Below are 24122 nucleotides of genomic sequence, written 5' to 3'. Positions count from 1 at the left end.
TTCTTCGTGGTTTCAACTAGAGTTCTCTTAGTAATCTCATTTTTGGTTCTGATGTTACTATTTCCAGCTCGTAACTCTGTTCCTAGAACTGTGGTGACTCTCTGTTGAGTGTATGTACTTTCTACTAACATTTGTTTAGTTAAGGGAAGCTAGGGTTTTCGCGTTTTCTTCATATCTGCCTGTTTTTAGCTTTGTTTCGTGTTTATGATGCTTATGTGTTATTGTGGTTGCTTGGAATAATGATAAATGTTGATTGGGTTTCGAATGCTTGGTTGATGCACGTGTGAACAATGGTGAGAACTGATATTCTCGCCCAAGCGAGCACGTCTCGCCTAGGCGAGATTAACAAGAGCTCGCCCAAATTTTCCTGCCCGAACTTTCGCTCAGGCGACAAGCCTTCGTTTTGAGCGAGGGGTAATCTCGCTCAGGCGAGGACGTCTTGCCTAAGTGAGAAATCGCAGGAGCCACTGTTCCACTACTCGAACTCTCGTTGAGGCGAGAAGAGCTTGCCTAAGCGAGAGGACCTCTCTCGACTGAGCGAGGACTTCTAGCCTGAACGAGACTGGACAGATTGTGTTCTAGTTCTGATTTATTCTTTGATGTGGTTGCTTGCCTGCCTGATAAAGTGTTTTACCATAAACGCACGATGCATGATGCCATGTATGTTGTATAAGATTAAATGAGAATGAGATTTGCTTGATGAGTATGAAATACAAAACATGAATCATGATTGGTTGGTTGGAATGAATATTGGCATGAGATTGGTATGATAAGAAATCTATGGTTGGTTGGTGAGACATGACTATGGTATGAGTTGGACGTAATTCCATGAATCTCTTGGTGAGATCTCATGGTGGTGCCTTGTGTGATGGACGTAATTCCATAAACCTCTTGGTAAGAGCTCATGGTGGTGCAAACCTCTTAGTAAGGTTTCGTGGTGGTGCCTCAACGTATATAATTAAGTAAGGATTCAAGTAAGGATTGCATCTTGAAGCTCTAAAGAGTTAGTTAGTCTCACGTAGAGCGTACTGACTCAAGTGGTGAGAGTAACAAGAGACCCTAGTCTTTGGCAGGATAATGACCTTAGATGTTTGAAGGCTAACCTTGTGCGTGGTAGGGTGAAACTCATTGGCAATGGCTCTATAGAGCAGTAGAGGCCACCACAAGTCCAAGCATCCAATGAATCTGACTGATTATATGTATCTGGATAATTGAGTCTAGAGTCTTGTTGTTTGCTATCACATGCTTGGTTGATTTATATGGACTTGACCTTTAAATTGTATGCTTAGTCGTATGATAAAACCTTTTTACTCTAGCTTACCCCTTTTTGTTTGCTTGTGTTTGTCTTGTGTGTGGTTTTACCTTTTTGCAAAGATCATTAATTTATTGATGTGAGTAGATGTGGAAAACCCTAGTGGTCAACAGGGTGATGGAAACTTTGCAGTGTAGTTGACTTATGGTTGGATCTCATTCCTTCAAGTACTGTCTATAGGCACTATTGCCTATGTGTTTTGGTCAATTGTCAAACTTTTACATTCTGTTTTGTTAATGACATCGTGGTATGTTTTAGTTTTCTTTTTGGTATATTTGGATGACTGCAAGATCCTTATACATTAAGCCTCATGGCATTTTAATATTTTAATTGATGTAATATTTTATTTAATTAGATTTATTTATTAAATGAGACGTTACATTTTTTATATGATAATCATGATTTTTTTTTTAAATTTTACAACATTCTATTGTAGTTAACTAGTGAAATTTAACTTGTTAGGATAATAATAAATACTTTTGTACTGAGTTTTAGGTTTGATTATTAATTTAACTTTTTGTTGTGGTACATATTTTATCTTTTAATTCATATATCAACAAATAATTATTTTAATTCTTACTCATGCTTAGTTCTTATAATATTATTTTTAAATTTGTTAATCCATAACATATGAATTTATAAGAATTAAAAAAGATTAAAGATATCACATAAATAAAGACTAAAGTTAATAATTTTAAATATAAGAGTTAAATGTAAATTTTATTACACCATATAATAATTAAACCTACTTTTTAGCGCATGCTCATTTTATAAAAAGAAAGTATTCTTTTTTTTTTTACAAATATTAAAAATTTCAATTAAATGCTCTTATTTGTTGTTATAAAAGATATTTGTAATCTCTTTTTGAATTAAATATCCTTTACTCTCATTTTTTCAAATTTTATAAAATTATTTTGACATTTAAACTCTTTTGAACAGTTTTGAGCCTTCATTATTACAGAAACTACCTTAAAAAGATGAAGTCATAGTCAGTTCATTCTACTAGTTGTAAGTCATCTAAACATGTGTCAGGAAAGAAAATAATCAAAATAAACTTTTGTAACACAAATACAAATGTTTAAATTCTAAGAACTAAAATAATCTTGAGAAAACCAATAAAAGTTATTTAAATCATATTAAACTAAAAAGTAGAAAATTAAAACCTTAATTCAACACCTCATTGCACACTCCTTTGGTTTGTATTCCTTCCTCCTTTTATATTCTCTTTCCACAATTTCAACCACATAATCCATGACCTAAATTGATAAATTGAATAAAGCTAAATTGCAATAAAAAAAATCACTGTAACTCTTTTGATACTTGGATTCATATTGGTTTTTTCCTTTGCCTATGTTATTCTTTCCTATTATTTTTCTCCATAAAACAATAAATTAATTTTCATGTATAATTGTACATAAATCAACTATAAATTGCTTTCAAATGAATTTTATAAAACGTAACAAAAGTATTGTAAAGTTACACTCTTAAATTAAATCCATGAAGTAATGCAATATTCAAAACTTAGCTATGTTTTTTATTTAAGTATATCAACTATGCAAAATTAAAATTTCCTCCAAAATCTAATTAATAATTAAATATTCTACCTTTTCTTTTCTGAATATATTCAACTTTTTTTCGTCACCTGAGCAGGAGAGGAGAGAGTGGGGGACGGAGAAGCTACAGCAGAAAGGGAAGCTCCTTCGATCTGCAATCTATAGCTATTGCGCTTTCTGTTTCAGAGAATTTTGTTTATCTCTCGCTCTCTCTCACTGTGATTCCTCCATTTCGCCATCATGATTTCTGCAACTAAGCTCAAATCCGTTGATTTTTACAGGTCGGATTTTCTCTCCGTTATCCCTATCGGTTTCAATTTGCTTGCCAATGTGCAGAATCGTTGTTTTCTGTTACAGATTTATTGGGATTTTGTTGTGCTCATTGTTAAGCTTTTTGAATAACGGTTCAAACCGAAGTCCACACTGTAAGAAAACACGGAGACTGATATTTTCGGTGTCTGTGTGCATGAAGAACTTGTCCATTGCCTAGATTCGAGGCTTCTTGTGTAATTGGAATTGTTTTAGTGTAAATCTTTTTAGTAGTTTTGTGGTTATGGATGTCACCGCTTTCGATGTAAATTTTACGAGTAATTTGTGAATGCAGGTTTCCTCTTCTTTTTTTTTTTCCTTCTTGAAATTAGGAATGATTTTTTTGTTATGTTATTGATGTTGATTTGTGTCAACAGAAAAATCCCGAGAGATTTGACTGAGGCGTCGTTGTCGGGAGCGGGATTATCCATATTGGCAGCTCTCTTCATGATGTTTTTGTTTGGAATGGTCAGTGGCTGGAACCTCCATCATGTTTATGACTTGTGAATTGTTGAACAAAAAGTTGTAATTTGAATTGATGTTAAGTTCCATACTGCTTCACTATTAGACCTTTAATTATGAACATCTATATTTAGTTTTGTCAAATTTCTAAGAATTGGATGCTCAAATTTCATTTTGATATTTGTCTTGCATCCTTGTTTCAGGAACTAAGTAATTATTTGACTGTTAGCACCTCCACATCTGTGATTGTTGACAAGAGTTCTGATCATGACTATCTACGTATCGATTTCAATATCAGGTAGAATAATATTTAGGCATTTTCTGTCCGTGGTTGAATAGGATGTTTTTCAAAGATGGTGAATGCTCATGTCTTAACTATTGTTTAATATTACGTATATACTGGTGGGTTTGTGGTTTTTGTTGAATCTTGGTATGAACTTGTCATGTTACAAGGAATGCGAGCTTCAATCTACTTCTATTTGCAAATTGAGGCCGGTTAGGGTTTGATATGTTGTTTACTGTCTATTGATTAATTATTAAACAAAAAGGTTTAAAGTTTGACTAGAATCTTGAAATTCACTTATGTAGTGTTCGGATTGAGCATTTAAAATTCCTTGGAATTTACAATGCTTGTAAATTTAATTTCTTTAATTTAATTATTTTTATTTTCAATTTTTTTAATAAAGAATTTTAAATTTCTTGCATTTGAAATTCTTTGTTTGTGTAAAGTAATTTAATTTCTATTGTATGTAGAATTTCATTTTTCAATATTTATTTATAAAAATGCATAACAGAGATAGATTGGGAAATAGAGGTGCAAAAGAGTAAGAGTGAGAGTGAGAGGGAGGTGTAAAAGAGAGAGGAGTAGAAAAGAGGGAGCGAGAGAGACTCAAACAAAAGCGTCAGAGGGGAAGAGGTGCAAGAGAGAGAGAACTTTGAATGAGAGAGTTGACGGGGAGACCGTAAAAAAGTAGGAATTTTCGAATTCTTTCATTTTTTCAACTTTATATGAACGGCCTTCTTATTACTTTTAAACAAATCTCCTATCAACTTACCATCATTTTAAAAATTCTTTGGATTTAAGATCCAAACGAATGTGAAAATTGAAATTCTCTCTTAAAACTCCACATCCAATAACACTACTATAGAAGGAAGTTGGAAAAACCTTCCCATGAAACTGGGTGTTGTTGAAATTGGGAATGAGATGGGGATCTTAGAAAATGATCATTAGAAGGCTGGGAGTAAATATCGGTATATCATGTAATGGCTTGTGAAATTGACATGTGGTCAAGTTGTTCCCCAAACATTGCGTTCATCTCTCACAGTCCATCGGTTTTTCTGAGAGCTTCTAGTCCCCCACAACACATTTGGATACCATAGCAAGTCATAGTATTATACCCAGTACATTAAGTCAATTTAATGACTATTTGTAAACTTTATCTTCCTCTTTCTCTGTTGCCGTTGGCTTATGGATTCAACTTATTTTGTAGTTTTCCTGCACTCTCATGTGAGTTTGCATCAGTCGATGTGAGTGATGTGCTGGGAACAGTAAGTCTCTGTTACTCTTTTTTCTTATTCATTTTATACTCACTTATGATATGATCCCTCATCCAATTCTTTTAAGTTTTAGTCCTTGTACTTAATATTTTACCTCTTGTTTTCAGAACAGGCTCAATATAACAAAAACAGTTCGGAAGTTTTCTATTGATTCAAATTTAAGACCCACTGGATCTGAGTTTCATTCAGGTACAGTTGCAAATGCTGTAAAGCATGATGATGAAGTAGATGGAGAATCTGTTGAAGGTTCATTTTCACTCACAACACATACTTTTGATAATTATGTTCATCAGTAAGTGGCCACTTCTGAGAATATTTCATTTGAGTTTTCCTTGTTTTACCCAAGTTCCTTTCAAAATGCATTATTTACTCTATGTTTCATAATCCTTTTGCAGGTTCCCAATTACAGTTGTAAATTTTTATGCACCTTGGTGTTCCTGGTGTCAACGTTTGGTAATAATTTTTATCATAATTCTGTATGGTAATAATTTTTTTAACATAATTCTGTACATCTTCATCAGGAAACAAGATTGGCACCTGCCATGTCACCTGATGTGTTTGTTGTTTCCTAAATAGACTGGGTCCTGTTTCAACAATGTCTCATTCCTTAAAAGGGGAATTTCCCTCTCCGTTCAAGCCACTAAGTAGCATTGGCAAAGGCTATTTCAAGGGCATCTTTCATCGGTTACACTTCAGTAGCGACTAATGCAAAAATATGATTTATAATATTTAATAACATCTTACGATAAGGGTGGTTGCATTTCACCCATATAAGATTGTTAGCCATGTGCTTTGATACAATTAATGAATTATGTAGAAGTTCTTTCCTTTAATATGGAGTGATGGCTGATTTATAAATTTTTAGCATTTTTGGTGGATTAATAGATTTTAAACTTTACATGAATTAATCTTCTACTGGTTTCTTTCAGAAACCTGCATGGGAGAAAACAGCTAAAATTATGAAAGAGAGGTACTTTATTATTGATTCATTGTTTCTCACACTTCTTGAAATTGCATTTTAGAGATAGATTTCCCCCTCTCATTTGTAGATTTAGTTATTTTTTATTATAACCACTAATTGAATGACCAATATGTATTTGATTAATTCTAATTAATTTTAATAGGTATGACCCAGAAATTGATGGGCGCATTATTTTGGCAAAGGTGGATTGCACTCTAGAGGCAGATTTATGCAGGAGGTAGTATTGCTAGTTTCTTTACTTTTCTGTTTCCCCCAAAAGATTGTGCTTCTTACCTACAGTTGACATGTTTTGCTTTTTTTTTTTCAATACTTAAATCCATTACATAATGAAATTTGGCTTTTTACCATTTGTATGCTTTTGCTTTTGAATCATATATATAGACAATGTTGCCTAGTCATACTTGGAAAATAAGTTATTGTAAGAACTATGGAGGCTATGTTTGATTGGTGTGTAAGCTAGTTAGGGTTGCAGTCAGTATAGTGATGCAATAACATTCTTACATTTGATTAAAAACCTATAAGAGCTATACTTTTGATGAACTTGAGTGGAGAAAGGAAAAAGGTGAATATATTTTTTCTTAATTTTGGTAGAAAAGAAGGAAAAGAGCATTCATGGAAAGAAAAAATGGGTTTTGGTATAAACCTTGTGCTTAATATATGATTTGATTATATTAAATGGAGAAATATGATATTTGATTACATCACTCATTATTAATTATTGATTTTATTCCTTATCATTGTATCTCTTCTTGATTATAAACAAGAATAATTCATATGCCTTCTTGGTTTCTCTTTTCTCTTTTCTCTCATAATTAAGTGTAAGTAGAAAATTTTTGTTTTTTCTCATTTTCACCGTATTAACAATTCTTCTTTTTGAATAAGAATGTAAATTCTGAAATCAAAGAATAACCATGCTGCAAAAGTTGTTCAATATCCAACATCTTTTCATCTAGTTTTTTGACACATACTTGAAGAAGAGTGGAGTAGGTATTATAGAAGGAATGATAGGATATGGAAGGTTAATTGCACAAGGAGAAATAAAAGGAAGTGGTGGAAATGGTTATTATAGAAGATAAGAATAAAGGAAGCGGTGGGAGTTGGTCTATATAATTAGACCAATCAGTTCCTTGGAGGGGGGATTCTTTTGTATTGACAATCTTTTGACCATGTGATAGGGATACCCTGTTAGAAAGGAAGTTTTTCCTTTGTAAACTTTGGCTTATACAGCTAATAGTGAATAATTCAGTTTGGGAGTTTTTCTTAGTTCTTTTCAGTCTCGTTTTTCTCACAGTTTCTGGGTTCCTAACACATACCGTGAATCACCTGCCTCTTTCTTTGTTGTAAATCCATTTTTGTCTTTGCCTCCTACTTCAACACACTCTTTGCGTAATTTAACTTTTGAAACAAATGAAGAATCCATGTAAAGAAAAGCTTCTCAATCTTCCATTATATGATTGCTGCAGATGCTATCCAAATACCATATATTTTTATGCTCGAGTTGTCTTTGACAAGCAAAGATCAAGCTCCCTTCACCATTTTCTACTTGAACTAATGACTTGTGGTGTTGATTGTCAAAGTGACAATCCTTTTGCTCATATCCACATTCTAACCTTGTGGCTTGTTTATATTCCATCAATCTTTTTCTTCATGATTGTTCTTCTTACATATTTCCTCTTCTCTTCCACGTGGATTTCTTCCTCCTCTTCCAAATCAACCATTATTTGTTGATTCACCTACATGAGATGATATAGTAAGCTTGGATTGAAACATGCTTTCAAATGACTTTTCACTGTGATGTAACAATTTATGGTCACCAGATCTAAGTGAACCCATCAATCCTTGAGCAATCATGGTTGATAAGTCCTTAGTTTCTTCTATGGAAATCTCCATAGGATCAAATTAGTTAGTCAAACTAATAAGAATATTATTAGCAATTCTTTATTCATTGATTGTATCTCCAATTAACTTCATTTGATTCACCAACTTTGACGATCTATTCAAGTATTCATTCAAACTTTTCTTTTTCTTCATCCTTTGAATCTCTCTTAAAATTTAATTGTCCTCACCTTTGAATCTTCTTTGAACTCTTATTGAAGAGTTTCCCATGTTTCTTTTTGTTGTTTTTGCCCTCATGGTACTTGAAAATTTGGCTAATGAGACCCCTTTCTAAGTCATCCTAAGAACATCGGTATCTATGTTTTTTTATTTTTCTTCCATGTTACATGTTACACAATTGTAAGTGCTTGATCTTCATGCCTTGCTTGTATTAACTTTGAGTCATCCAAAGAAGTGAACAAAGCCTCCATTTTTATAGCCCAAAATTCATAATTTTCCCTATTAGAGATTTCACATTAACTAGACATATGACCAATTATAATATATAGGTAGATACAAACATCACCGTACAAGATGGTTTATGAGGTTGAGTTAAGTTTAAAGTCTACCTTCTAAAGATGGTATCAGAGTTTATGAGTCTATCATAGCAAGGCTGAGGCTATCATGTTGCCCATTATCAGTCGCCCCCCTTCCCTCTATTTCTACGCTCGATGTCCTCAATGTGAGGGGGTGTATTGGAGATTATTGATTGACTAGAGATATGACCAAATTATAATATTATATATATATATATATATATATATATATATATAATTGCAAATTTTGGTTTACAAGTAGGTTGAGATTGAGTTAGACTTAAAATCCACTTTCTAGGATTCCCCTCAAATAAAAGGAACTAGGACATTACAATAAATAGTTATTTGTTAATGGTCATCGTTCTTTACATTGTTTTATTGCAAGGATCTACAACTTTGATACCACTCTATTGGAGGTATTTCTGAGGTGATGATGGTATCTTACACTCAAGAAACAAAGTTCTATAATGATTATAGCTATTGCAAATTATGCAGAAAATTAGAACAAAAGGAAGATAATTTGGAGTTGAATTACTCTCTATTTTGGTGTTTTTTTTATTTATTTATTTCTACCGTATATTCATAAACTGAAAAAATAACTCGTAGAGTGCTATAACAATTACAAATAGAAAAAATCACAAGAATACTTCTAATGAGACTCATGTCACTATGGCAGCACATATAAAAACACTAGACACTTATGACAACGCAGTACTCAACAAATATGATACTTGTAAGATATATATGCACAGACACTTATACAATTCATAAAATATAATAAATATATAGATGGAATTTGGAAAAATTGAAATTAAAACATATTTCTTGAACATTACTAAAAACAAAATAAAAGATACAAATACTTGTTATCATGAATCACTCTCTATGGTCTACAAATAGAAAGGGTATCAATCTCGGTTGTTTCCTAACTTCATTAAGGGGCAATGCTTATATACTTCATTGATACATATCACTGAAGTATCCAAAAGAAATGGATACATAAAGCAACTTGATGTTTAGGTGTTTCATATAACTTCTTGCAACAAGGGAAGCGACTTTCACCAATATTTTTCATTCTATATAAAATCAACCCCTCTGTTTCCACCTCTCTAAACCAACTTTTACTCTTTCATTATATTCTCTTCAAATAATTGTCTTCCAAGAGATACATTAATTGAAAGTTGAAACAATTGATATAAAGTACGTGTTTATACCATAAATTGGACATACTAGAATTTTGAGTTTCGCAAACATTGTAAACCTTGTTAGCATAAGATTGAAGAAGATAAACATCAAATACTTTCTGCAATGTTTGCTGTGTTGAGCACAACATTGTTTTTTCATTATAATTATTATTGTTTTCTGCCTTGGTTCGTTTACATTGTTATTGAACATTTGTTATTCTGCATTGGTACTTATTTTGCAATTCATTTGTATCTCTATTATTGTCCAGGAATCATATACAAGGGTATCCATCCATTCGAATCTTCCGTAAAGGAAGTGATGTCAGGTAATAAATCCATTAGGGAAAAACAATTGGTCAACCAGTGTTTGATGAAAAAGTTCTACCTCTATTTCAGTCTTTTGATTAATAGCCATTTACTCTATATGTTATGTGTTATTTATGATTAACAGCCATTTTTCATCAACCAGTGTTTGATGAGAAATTTCTACCTCTATTTCAGTCTTTTGATTAACAGCCATTTACTCTATATGTTGCGTGCTATTTATGATTATTGATTCCATGTTATTAGCATTAATATCATTGTTACCCCTGCACAAAGCTCATAATATACAGGACATGCATTTTTGGTTTTCTTCACCTTGGCTATTTTGGCAATAATGAACACTTGCTCTTGTGGCATCTGCTTATCCTTTTCAGGGTATTATATACTTAATTTTGTGGTTGTATTAAGTTTTCTTAAGACCCTATTTTTAAAATTTAGCAAATTATGTCAACTTGTCTATTATCCTTTACCTAAAGTCCTCATTTTTATTTTTCTATCCAAATTGAGGGTTTATGATGGAATTGAGGATAAGAAATTATTTTAGAAGTTTAGAAGCTAGAAATTTAGTACAAACTTGGTTAAATTTCAAGGGTTTCGTTATAGTGTTTGGTTCTCCATTGTATTTAGAAGTCTTTCAATTCTTTTTGTCATATCTCTATGATATTCATATTTCACACATCCTGGCTACTGTGTACCATACTGGTTTATGATTAAAGTTTTAACGATTTGGATTTTTTATTAAATTTAATTTGTTGAATGCTTTTTCAATTTCAGAAGTGAACATGGGCATCATGAACACGAGTCCTATTATGGAGATCGTGATACAGAAAGCCTTGTCCAGGTTCACACTATATTTATTTTAAATTGACATTATTTGAATCAGTTGACTAGATGGTTTTAGTAATGTTATTAAACTTCACTTTCTTCCTACAGTTTATGGAGGGTTTAGTTGCATCTCTCCCAACAGCATCTCAAAAGCCAGCTCTGGAAGATAAATCTAATGCTACAGATAATGCAAAAAGGCCAGCACCATCAGCGGGTGGATGTAGAATAGAGGGATATGTGCGAGTGAAAAAGGTAAATGCCTAAAAGGTTGATGTTTAACCTTCAACAGTAATTTATAGCAAAATTCGTATTTTGTTCCGTAGTGTTCATATATATCCATGATCAATGGATTCCTTGTTTTGTTTTCTTTTTCTTTTTCTAGAAGCTTCAGTTTGTAATAGTAAAATCTGTAAAATAACTAGTTCTTTTTTTCCAAGATTTCAAAAAGTAAAATTAAAATGAAAAGTCATGAAAGAAATGTAAAGCAGTTTTGCAATTGCAGGTTCCGGGAAATTTGATCATCTCAGCTAGATCTGACGCCCATTCTTTTGATGCTTCTCAAATGAACATGTCACATGTCATAAACAACTTGTTTTTTGGAAAGAAAGTGACGCCTAGGGCCATGAGTGATGTGAAGCTCTTGATACCATACTTAGGTAGCAGCCATGATAGGCTCGGTGGCCGGTCATTCTTTAATACTCGTGATTTCGGAGCAAATGTTACTGTAAGTTCAATATTTTATATGAAAAACAGAAAAACTTATTATTGTTAGTTGGATATTAAGTATACTACTGAAGCTGTTTGAAGATTCTACGGATCTCTATGAAATTATTACTATAGGGTTAGAGTTCTCTATTTATAGAGGCTGTTATACTGCTTCAAATGAATCAATTGAATAAAAATCTTTTTTCTTTCATATTAATATTTTCAAGTTGATATTAGAGAGCCCTGTTTCCATATTTTTTCTTTACCGTCTTAACTATGGTTCTTTTTAAGCTTGCTTGAAGTGCACCCATTTCCTTTAATTATTGCGGTTACCTAAAATGGACCCAACTTGTGGTTTTGATACTGCTGCCCCAACCACTGCATCCACCGGACTGTCGTCAGAGACACCACCGAAGTTGTCATCGGTGATTTTGTTGAAGTCGTTGCTGAAGCATTGGCCCAAGCTGTTGCCATAGCTGTCCTCGATACTATCTCTGTTGCCATCTTTGGAGCTTTCTGTCTTATTTAGGAGGGGAGTTAAAGAATTCCTATTGTTTATTTTAACATAGCAACTTAAGATTCTGAAAAAGCCTAACAATACTCCTTTCATCCTCCAAAACTGGAGAAGGAATGCTTGCATTACATGTTGAAATTGAATGTCTAAAATCTCTCATGGAATCTATCAGTAAGCCACCTTCATGTCATTCATCTTATTTATCATATGTTTCTCTTTCTAGTATCCACACTATTGTTGCCAATGGAACATGTGTCCTAGTAGTTGGATGTGGCAATGTTTCTCATTTGCCATCCCTAAACCTTAAAGATTTCCTTTATGTTCTAGAACATTATAATTACCTTGTTTCCATTCAAAAATTTACTCATGACCTAAACTGTTTTGTAACCCTTTTTCCTACTCATTGTGTTTCTCAAGATCTTGCCACAAGCGAGATTGGTACAATTAAGGAACAAGGAGGTTTGTCTTGCTTTGAAAACCTAGAAACTAAGGCTAATATCATAATACAAAGGGGTACTTCTTGTCTTTGGTCTTGCACTACTTGAGTCCTCAAATTTGGCTTCTTCGTCGTCGTCTAGAACATATATCCTTTTCTATTCTAAAGTCTATGTTTCCTTCCTTAGTTTCCAAAGAATATAGAGTCATTTAAATGTGATGTGTCACTTTGAAAGCACCATCGTACACATGGTAGTAAGTATCGCGTGGTACGATATAATTCACAACCCCAACGAAACGAATTGTAGGAAAACTCGTTTGTGTTTTCGAATCATAGTTGTATCGTTTGTATCATAGTTATATCGTTCGTATCGCACTTTGAATTGCGACTTGAACAAGAAACAACCATGCCATGATGTCCCTGATTTTGTCTCGAATGCGAATAGTCCCGATTTCTCTATCTTCACACTCAATGGGACCAACTTACACATCTCCTATTTTTTCCCTTTTGCTAATTGCCTCTTCATTTTACAACGCTACACAATGCACATGCACAATCCAACAACCACGAGTGTCGAGGCACATGACAAGGTTTCAATCATGCTTCTTGGTTTTTGTTTTGACTTTTGTTTCAGCCTCTTCTTCTCCACCTAGATGTGGTAAGACTGTTCATGTGGTAGGGTCGAAGTTGAAGTTGATGTCAAGGTTGTACCTAGCATTGGCATTTTGGATGTGGTGTAGCTGAAGTTGTTGCTAGCGTGAATGAACGCCAAATTGGAAAGTTACCATTCAAAGAATTGTATGGTGTTAAGGGGAGGGAAATTTGAGGGGAAGCTATTGTTCAAAGAGTTTTTGAAAGATCGAAGAAAGATAGTAAGGTTAGGGATGACTATACTACTCTTTTTGAATGTGGTTGTTATTATTAATTGTCTTTACATGTTTGTATGTCTTATATGTGACATTTTTTAATTGTTTATGAATCTTACGATTCACGATACTAAACAATCCACGATATGGAAAATAAGCTCTGCGATACATAGTTTGTATCCTGATTCAACATCCATGATCGCACCACATACCCTTCTAGTAATAAAAGAAGTGTCCATCCTTTTGATTTGGTTCATTATGACTTTTGAGGGTTGCATCAAATTCTAGTATATCTGGTGCTAAATGGTTTGCCACTTTTATTGATGACTGTAAATTCCTTCTTGAAAATGGTGTTCATGAATCTACATGTGACAAAATGGCATTGCTAAAAGAAAAAATAATTATCTCCTTAAGGTGACACAAGCACTTCTTTCCCAAATGTATGTCCCTAAATCTTATTAGGGTGAGGATATACTCACTACTGCCTATCTTATTAACCGATTACTCTCGCTGGTCCTAGATGGTTTAAGTTTCATTGAGTTCATGTTTTCCTTCTTTACATTTGTTCCTTTTCTCTATTGTCTTCATAGTCAGGTGTTGGGATGTGTTGTGTTTGTCCATTTTCATAATTACCTCTATGGAAAGTTATATCCTAGAGTTGTTAAAAACATATTCATTGGTTGTGCATATAATGGAAAGAGATATCATGGTTACCACCTTCCAATTCGAAAGTCTTTTACCTCCACAAATGTCATTTCTGAAGAAACTAAATCTGTTTACATGCATCCTCTGCTTCAGGGAAAGTGTTCTTTCGAAGTTAAGTCTTTTGAATCTATAGTCATCTTTTGTTTCTTTCATGTGGGAACTGTCTTCATATTGATACTACCTTTGGTACTCCTAATACTTCTCTTAACTCATATTGTATGGATGTCTTTGAAGTTCCTCCTAAGAAGGGTATATATATTCCCAAGTCAGCCTCAACTCCAGAAATTAGTTGTACATAAGTTTCTTAAGTATACAATATCAGAGAAGACGAAAGCAACCTAACCTAATCCGAGAACAACTTCAATTGTCTGAACTAGGGGTAACTGCTCCTTCTTCTGACACCCTTGACCCTTTGAAAAATTCCTTGAACAATAATTGTGAGTTTGACAATAATGACTTGTCCATTGGTTTGAGAAAAGGAACCCAATCTTGTACCAAGTATTCTATTTTTCATTTTGTGACCACTACCATCTTTTCTGAGTTTCCTCTCTAATATTGATGTAATTAGAAACCTTCAGTTCAAGAAGCAATGAAAGATGAAAATTGGGTGCAAGCCATGAATGAAGATATGAGAGTCCTAAAAAAAACCCAGACATGAGAAACTGTTGATAGGCCATTAGATAAAAAGGAAGTAGGATGCAAATGGGTTTGTAATGTAAAGTATGAATCGGATGACACAGAATGTTACAAAGGTTAATTACTAAAGGATACTCAAACTTGTGGTGTTGAGGAAACATTTTCTCTGGTGGAAAAGATGAATACCGTTAGAATCATTCTCTCATTAGCTTATCTTTTGTTGAGAATTGCAACAACTTGATGTGAAAACTGCTTTCTTACATGGACAATTAGAGAATGAAGTTTACATGTAAATTCCTCCTGGTTTTAGGTCTATTGAAGAAGGGAATAAGGTGTGCAGGTTAAAGAAAGCCTTGTATCGACTCAAGCAATAACCTCTTGCTTGGTTTAGTAGACTAACTCAAGTTATGATATCTATGAGGTATCAACATAGTCAAGGTGACCATAACCTGTTCATCAAGCATTCTCTCGAAGGTAAAATTACTTTTCTTTTGGTCTATGTTGATGATTGTTGTAGGAGATGATGAACAAGGGAAACATATCTTGAATGAAAAGCTTGTTGCTTAGTTTGAAATGAAGAATCTAGAATAATTAAGGTACTTCTTTGGGATAGTAGTAACTTGAAGAAAGACATCTTTATCTCTCAAAGAAATAGGTAAGATTGATTGCATGACCACCGGAGTTTCTACAAAACAAAACCATAGAATTGAGAGTGATGAAGGTAGTTCTTCTGTGAATAAAGGTGAATATCAAGCACTTGTGGTAAAACTCATCTACTTAGCTCACACCAAACCTAGCATAGCCTATGTTGTGAGTATAGTATATGTTGTGAGTATAGTAGTCCATTCATGCATGATCCAAGGAAGAGACATTTACAAGCTATGAACAAAATCCTTCAATATTTAAAGACAAATCTGGGAAGGGGATTATTGTTCAAGAGGAATGAAAAACTAAAAAATAGAACTGTATACTGATGTAAATTATGCAGGGTTTGTCACATAGGAAATCCACCATATTGCATGTTCTTTGGTAGAAATTTGAGAACTTGGAGAATTAAGAAACAAAATTTTGTTGTTAGGTCTAGTGCATAGGCTGAATTTTGTGCTATGGTGTATGGGGTGTGTGAATTATTATGGCTAGAATTATTCTAAATGTTTTGAAATTGGCATGTGAATAGCCTAGGATTCTTTATTGTACAATAAGTCAACTATATTGTTCACAATCCAACTCTACTTGATAGGATCAAACACAGAGGTAGATCTACACTTTATTAAAGAGAAATTGGATAATCGTCTTATCACTACTTCTTATGTTTCATCTGGGCTTTATTTAGCATATTTGTTTACCAAAGGTCTTCTCACGGAACAATTTCAAGATCTCACATGCAAGCTCGAAATGATAGATATCCATTCACCAAATTGAGGGGAGTGTTGTTTGTAGGATATCAAGTGTATTACTAAAACTTGTTAGAAGATTTATAGATATCTTTGTAATTATTACTAATATATTGTTTCAAATAAATCAATTGAATAAAAGCCTTTTTTCTTTCATATTAATCTTTTCAAGTCTTGTAATTTAGTATTAACTTTGCTATTTGACTTTATTTTGGGTAGTATATGAATTTTGAGTGTTTGGTTGCATAGTGGGAAATATCGTGATTGCTTGAATATTGATCTTAATTTGCAAGCCAGCATGAATGGCCAGGACCTTTAGAAGTTTTTTTTTTTTTTCCTTTCTCCTTTTCTTCCAAATCTCTTATAGTTCTACCACTCATGTTTCTGCAGATAGAGCACTATATTCAGATAGTTAAAACAGAGGTAGTGAATAGAAAAGGTCATAGATTAATCGAGGAGTACGAGTACACAGCGCATAGCAGTGTGGCTCACAGTGTTGACATTCCTGTTGCGAAGTTTCATCTTGAGCTCTCCCCAATGCAGGTCTGCATACGGAGGTCATAGTTTTGGGTGAATTTTGCCGTATAAATAAAATTTATTCACGGTTTACAATGTTTATGTCTGCAGGTCTTAATAACAGAAAACCAGAGGTCTTTTTCACATTTTATTACTAATGTCTGTGCCATTATTGGAGGCGTTTTCACGGTTTGTATTTGCCATTGTTCCAGATGTTGTTTTAGGCTTTTTTGTTTAAAATTATATTGTTGATAAGTCTTATGTTTTTCTTTTGTAATTTCAGGTAGCTGGAATTTTGGACTCCATTCTGCACAACACTATCAGAATGATGAAAAAAGTTGAGCTTGGGAAAAATTTTTGATAGATAGGTGATCATTGTATAGTGTTGGGCCTCTGATTTTTTTTTTATGCTCATTTTCGCTTAGCAGTACTATAGGTAAACTAGCTATGCTATATGTTCTTACAAATATAATTTCTTGCTACTTCAGTGAAATGGTCACTACAGGGATAAGAATTACGAGGTACGCAATGCCTCCAACATTTTCCTTCACCGAATTCTTCTTTCTTTTATGGCTGAGGAAAGAGTGTCTATTAATTTATTAAAGAAAGAGTAGAGGGGGAAAATTGGTATTGAGTAGCATGATGACGAATAAATTTGAATGCAAATTTTGGTTTCTTTTTAGTTCTCGATTCGTGATTTGAGCTCCCATTAATTGCTGCAATTGTGGTATTTATTTTTAGAAAATTCATAATTTTGTTTCAATATTCAATTTATGTACATTTATTTATCTTATCATATCAGTTTTAGTTAATTAAATTATTTTTAACCCGTAATACGTTTTCTGATTCATTTTCAGAACCTTCCTTTTTCTGATTTGATGGTGTGTGCAATAAAGAAATGCATTTTCAGTGAACCAACGAGAAGGCCTCCCTCAATTTCTTTGTGCATCTTCAAACTTTCAAAACAATATTTTATCATTTATAAAAGTGATTTTTGGATTACATGTGCTCGATTTTTTAGAATAAGTTTTTCAAAAAATTTTGGAATAAGATTTTCAATATAAAATTTTCAGAACAAAATTTTTAGAACGCATAAAATGTATTTTAGAACAAATTCTTTGAAATAAGACTTTCTCGAACAAATATTTTGAAATTCATATTAATAGTATATAATATATCTCCGATATGCGTGACATGTCTGCTCCATTCTAATCTATCGTGAAAATTATTATTATAAATATGAATATGGTTTAGGACAATTTATATATAGGAAAAGGTGAGAATTTTAAAAATATGTTGGGTTAAGTGTTTATTATTACTATTGTAGTAAGAGGAAAATAGCTTTCTGAAAAAAGATAAGACAAAAATAAAAAGAATTTTAACTTTAAATATAGTTAAATATGTTTTTGTTATTTAACTTGTACTGAAAATCGAAATTAGTTATTTTTTGAAATTTTTGATAAATATAAGTTATTCATGTGTGAATTTAGTTTTTTTAATTAAATTTTGTTAAGTTTAGTTAATGTTTGAATCGTATTTCTTAGTTAATATCGAAGCGATGTGAAATCTCATTTAATAGAAAATTCTAATAAATAAAACATCACATATTATAATAAAATAGAGCATACGGCATGAAGTATATGAGAATTAACCATTATAGTTATTCAAAATATATTGGAACAGAAATATCATGGCACAGAACAATGTCATGAATCGTCTTAAAACTTAAAACAATTTGGTAAAAGATTGCCCCATTGAGCAAGGAAATACAAAGAAAGTAGTTTTTCAAAAAAGGCTCAACAATGAACAAGATCCAACATGCCTAAACTAACCAATAGCATCTCCATCATCTTGGTAATTACCAGGAGTCTCCACATCTGCTCACACCAACATTTGGGGATCATTGCAAAAAGAAAAACACAAGGAACCAAATACAAAAAGAAAGAAGGGTAAGTTAGTGAAAATAATTTCAATAGATAAGTAAACAAATTATGAGCAAAAACAACATGTGATAACAAACAATTAAAGACACTCTAACTCGATTATCTGGATATATGTAATGAAATCAGATTCATTGGTTGCTTGCACTTGTGGTGGCCTCTACTGCTGTACAAAGTTATTGCCAATGGGTTTCACCTTAGCACAGTTAGTCCATGATCATCTAAGGTCATTATCTTGTCAACTACTAGGACCTCTTATTGCTCTCCCCACATGAACCAGTCTACTCTCTGTGAGTCTAATTGATTCATTAGAGTGTCAGGATGCAACCTTACTTGAATCTTTAAGTCATCACACACATTACTTTATCATCAAAAGGGATTTCTCCTTGAAATTCTCACACCAAGTCCACATGTTATCTCAGAACATTATCATCTCATGCTAATCATATTAAATACAGTCCCAATACACCACATCATACATGCACCATGTCATACATCATACTTTTGAGGAGTAAAACAACCAATCATAGAAGAAATCACATATTGAAACACTTTTCTGCACCAGTCTTGCTTAAGCTAGACGCCTTCGCTCAAGCAATAGAAGTTCTCTCGCTTAAGCGAGGCATTCTCACTTGGGCGAGAGCTCGAATAGTGTGCACTGTGACTTTCTACGAGTTCTCGCTTAAGCAAGACCTTCTCGCTTAAAAGAGATCGCTCTTGCTCAACACTAAAGCTCCTCGCCTGAGCGACAACTCGAATAGTGACAAGGATGAGTTTTCAACTATTCTCACTTAGGCAAGGGATGCTTGCTTGGGCGAAAATGACAAGTTTCTCACCTGTTCACGCATGCAAAACTAGAAAACAAGGCCAAACAACATTCAGATCATTTGCACACAATCACACGCATCATTCAACAATTTAAAACACAAATTAGAACAAAAATAGTCATAAATTTTGAAAGCATTTAAAACCCTAGTTTCCCTTACCTCGAAACTGCTACTACTCTTGATGAGGAGAGATCTATGTGGAGAGGAACACTGCAACTCCAAAACAGACTAAGAAGATGGAAACAACGCGAAACCAAAGCTTTGGAACTCAAAAACAAAAAGAAAGATGGAGGTTTGGAGTTCGACTTACATGGAGGAATGGAATGTTTGGTTTGTTCCAACAAGAACTTTGCAAAGGTCTCAATTTAAGAATATGCTGCAAGGAGTGGTAGTAATTGAGTTAGAAGGAAAGCAGTAGTAGTTTGTGAAGAGTAGAGGGAGAAGAACTAGAGTGGAAAAATTGAAAGGTTTTTTCTAAAATGAGAAAACTAATGGGTTGACTTGGGTCCTTTTTACTAAAGTTGGGCCTAAAATCCTAAGATAAAAAGTGGTCTTTACATTGTAAATGTATCAAATGATGTAAATAATTCAAATGTTACCATGAAACGCATTTCAAACTTTAAATAAATTTAACCAAATTTAGTTAAAAATACTACATCCTTAAATCTCGGAATTTAATGGACTGAATTTAACCATAATTTTGAAAAAAAAAAACCAATTTTAATTTTCACTAATTTCAATTTTCACTAAAAAAATAGAAAAAAATATATTTAACCATATAAATATTAAAATAATGTAAAATAGCATGTAAAATGTAAGACCCTAGAAAATGACGTTTTAAAAGTGATAGTGGTTTAAAACTAGTGAGACTTGATTATTTTAATATTAAAAGGTTTTAGTATAAATAGAATTGTTATAAACGAATTTCATTATTTTTAAAACACACAATCTTTCTAGAAACCACTTTTCTAGAATCCTCTGACTTTTCTCTAAAGGTTCTGTCTCTCTGGTTGTTTGATTGAAGAATCGAGACCGTAGGATTGATTCTTTCGGTGAGCTCTTCAAATTGGACCAACTAGTTTCTCCATTCGCGTAAGTTGAGTTTCTGCTCCTTTTTAGTCTTTTTCTGTTTTCTGTTGCATGTGAGCTCTCTTCCACTTGCATGAGACGTTTTAATCATCAGTACGAGTCTCTGCTGATCAATGATCATAATGGTATGTCCTGGTTGTTCTTGTGATGTTTCTATGTGTAGATAGAGCATCTTGTGGAGTTAGAGGCGTTGACGTTTTTAAGGCGTTGACGTTTATAAATCTGTCTAAGCAGGATAACAGGTAAGGGAAGTTAGAACTCAAAGACTTTAAAATGATTTACTTGATTTTTACTTGAGATTGAGTGTTGAAATGTATTGGATTGGCAATTGTGTGTTGTGAAGTTGATTGCATGTTTGTTTGGTACCATTTTCTGGCTTTGCATGCATGAGTGCAGGTGGGGATTTGTTGTGCTTGCCTAAGCGAGTGGTTTTTCGCCAAAACGAGAAGCTCTCGTGTAAGCGAGGAGCTCTCGCCTAAGCGAGAATAGCAGAAGCTCGTCCCTGCTCTTTGTCGCGAGTTGTCACCTGAGCGAAGGCCTTCCGCCTAAGCGAGAGTGATCCCGCCTAAGCGAGATGGTTTAGCTTAAGCGAGGACTCATGGATGCTCCATTGCTCTCTATTTCCAATCTCGCCCAGGCGAGAGCTTTTAGCTTGAGCAAGAGGCTCCTATCGCCTGAGCGAGAGCTCTGCAACTTGAGCAAGATTGATAGCAAATTGGTTTTAAATTACTTGGTTGCTTCAATGATTGATTAATTTACTACTTAAAGCGTTAAGTATGATAACATGTATGTTTTATGTGATGTAATGAGACTGAAATCGACGAGTTTGGTATGAAATGTTGTGTGAGCATGTGGAGTTGTGATGTTTAAGGAATTTCAAGGAGAAGTTATATGTGGTGGTGTTTTAGTGTATGCAATGACATAAGGACTTGGTATTGGTTGGTATCCTGAAACTCCAATAATCATTCACGTTCAGATAAAGCAGAATGGATTATGTTGTGAGGAGTAGAAGGAGGTCCTAGCCTCTAGACTAGATTAAGTCTTAGGCGCGAAGGGGATTTACCATGTGAGTGATTGGGTGATAACCCCTTGAGGCCAAACTCTACAGAGTTTGGGAACCACACACAGGTGCAAGGCACCGAGAGATCCAATGTCATTGGCATGTATCCAGATAATGAGTTTAGTGTCAATTGTATCCTTGTTTATATATATGCCTATGTGTGTTATGTTGGTAAACTGAGTTAAGTTTTCATATGAATATTTTCTTGTTTACATTAGCTTACCCTTGCTTTCTGTGTTTCTGTCTCGTGTTGTATGTTTTCTCTTTTGCGATGATCACCTTTTTGGTGGGAGCATATGTGGTTGCAGTGTCAGAGGCACTTCTGGAGGATGAGGAACCATCATTTTAGGTTGAGGAGAAGGCTTCCAGTGAGAGCTTTAGTAGTGGTCAGTTTAAGTATAGAGTTTATTAGTTTAGTTTAAGTGTATAAATGATATATTTGTATAATCATATCTTTTGTAAGACTGTATTAATATATTGTGTACATTGAATTATCTATTTTGAAATTATGATAAAACTCCTTATTTTTATTAGTTTTAAGATGCTAAAAATTAGGATGTTACATAAAAGATCTATTTTGCCGCAAAAGAAGAGATCTAGTATTTTTCTTCAAAGATCAGTCTGACAATAAATTGCACAATTTAATCTTAAACAAAAAAAGTCTGATAATAAATTGTACAATTTAATCTTAAAAAACAAAAAATCTATCAGATCTGGTAGAAAACTTCTTATAAAAGGAAACTATTATTGAAATATTATGTTGAGAAGACTTTAGAAGCGTTAACTTGTTTTTATCGTATCGCTAGTAAAATTTTAGAAAAAGTCAGACTTTAAAATACTGAAAAAGTTATACGAAGTTGCTAAAATAACCTTCATATATTGAATCACTTCTCGATCTAATTTTATTATTATTATTATTTTAAAAAATATTAATAGCGTTAGTTATATTGTTTTTTGTTTTTTTTTTATTTGTAATTATTTTAGATATTTATTTTATATTAAGATTTCATTTTTCCTTGAATCTGAACTTTAATTTTTAAATCATTATTAAATTTATTCTTCTTACCTTAAATCTTATTTACTTATTCATTTAAATTAAAATAGTATAACCATGATGCTGTATATATAACGGTATTTCCTTAAGTCTGATTTATTATATATATATATATATATATATATATATATATATATATTATTTATATATTTATTTAAATTAAAATATTATAACGGTATAAGATGATGTTATACGCAAGTGTTAAATACATTTAAGTTAAATAACGGTGTAACGATATATAACGGTATTTAAGTTAAATACAAGTATATAATATCATCTTAGACCGTTATATTATTTTAATTTAAATAAATATAATATATATATATATATATATATATATATATATATAAATAAGAGTATGGTTTAATTTAATTATATAAGAAATAAAAATAAATTATACGTGAATATTCATAGATTATAATATTCATGAAATGCGATAAGGTCTCAATATAATGAATTAATTGAAAGAAATTCACTTGTTGAGTATGCTAATGATTTTTATGTTGTTTAAAACGAGGACAAACATCACAAATTATATTATTATTGTTTTGTCTCATACGAAGGATTTTAACGTCTTTTTTTATAGGTGACTCAAATGCCTATGTCATGTCATAATTGATGAATCTTTGTCAAACGCTAATGTATTTACTTTCGGAATATCTAAGAAAGAAATAAATTTCTGTTTATCAAGTCCAATTGTACTCATCTATCAGTCTTGCATTACATAAGATCAATGGTGGATCTTCGAGCCAAACTTAGGGGTGCCAAGATAAAATGTTAAATATGTTTTTAGTTTATGAATTTTGACGCAAAATTAAAATTTGTTACTGTCTAAAATTTTGATACATTTTAGTATTCAAACTTTAAAAATGAATAGATATAATTCTTTTACCCAATTACATTAATTGTTTTTTATGTGTCAAACATATTTTTCATCGGATATTGGGACCTATGAGACAGTATAAACAACTCAAATGTATATTTTAAAAAAACTTTAAAGTAATTGGGTTAATATATTCGTTCATTTCTAACATTTAGAGACCAAACTATATTAAAGTTTTAGATAAAAAAATTTTAATTTCACATCAAAATTCAGAAATTAAAAACATATTTAACACCAGAAATGTATAAAATTTTTAAAAATATCAAATGCATTAAAATTAAAAAAAGAGAATATATATATATATATATATATATATATATATATATATATATATATATAAATATTTGACATGTATAGAAAAAAAACGAGGGAGGGGGAGAGAGGCCATGTCCCCTTTAAACCTATACTAAGATCCGCCCCTGCACAAAATGCACAATTAAATTGAACCATATCATCAATTAATTATGATACGTAGATTAAGTTTCAAGTTAATTTGTGGCACAAAAAAGATATTATCAATTTGCAAACCACAATCCAAAATCACATTATCCTCTTGGGGTGACATTTTTCCATTTGGC

At 32.6% G+C, this 24122-nt stretch overlaps 1 protein-coding gene across 2 annotated transcripts; it reads left to right on the top strand.

The window, feature by feature from the left end:
• The first annotated feature begins 2957 nt into the window (after positions 1–2957).
• LOC114169944 (protein disulfide-isomerase 5-4-like) lies at positions 2958–17373 on the top strand. 2 transcript variants are annotated; one of them, XM_028055352.2, is made up of 16 exons: positions 2958–3146; positions 3552–3642; positions 3840–3934; positions 5127–5184; positions 5301–5485; positions 5589–5646; positions 6123–6163; positions 6318–6392; positions 10040–10096; positions 10869–10935; positions 11028–11171; positions 11422–11643; positions 16566–16718; positions 16803–16880; positions 16975–17059; positions 17180–17373. In XM_028055352.2, exons 1-15 carry the CDS (start codon positions 3106–3108, stop codon positions 17050–17052), a joined length of 1443 nt encoding a protein of 480 aa, XP_027911153.1. In that variant the 5' UTR covers positions 2958–3105; the 3' UTR covers positions 17053–17059; positions 17180–17373. The 2 variants fall into 2 exon arrangements, with proteins under 2 accessions (XP_027911153.1, XP_085525161.1); XM_085669035.1 differs by having other exon boundaries at positions 16975–17373.
• Positions 17374–24122: the final 6749 nt, after the last annotated feature.

The sequence above is a fragment of the Vigna unguiculata genome, chromosome 11 (genome assembly GCF_037176805.1).
Source record: "Vigna unguiculata cultivar grain cowpea cultivar isolate G323 ecotype 2 chromosome 11, ASM3717680v1, whole genome shotgun sequence".
Lineage (NCBI taxonomy): Eukaryota > Viridiplantae > Streptophyta > Magnoliopsida > Fabales > Fabaceae > Vigna > Vigna unguiculata.
This window is presented reverse-complemented; position numbering and strand designations above follow the sequence as displayed.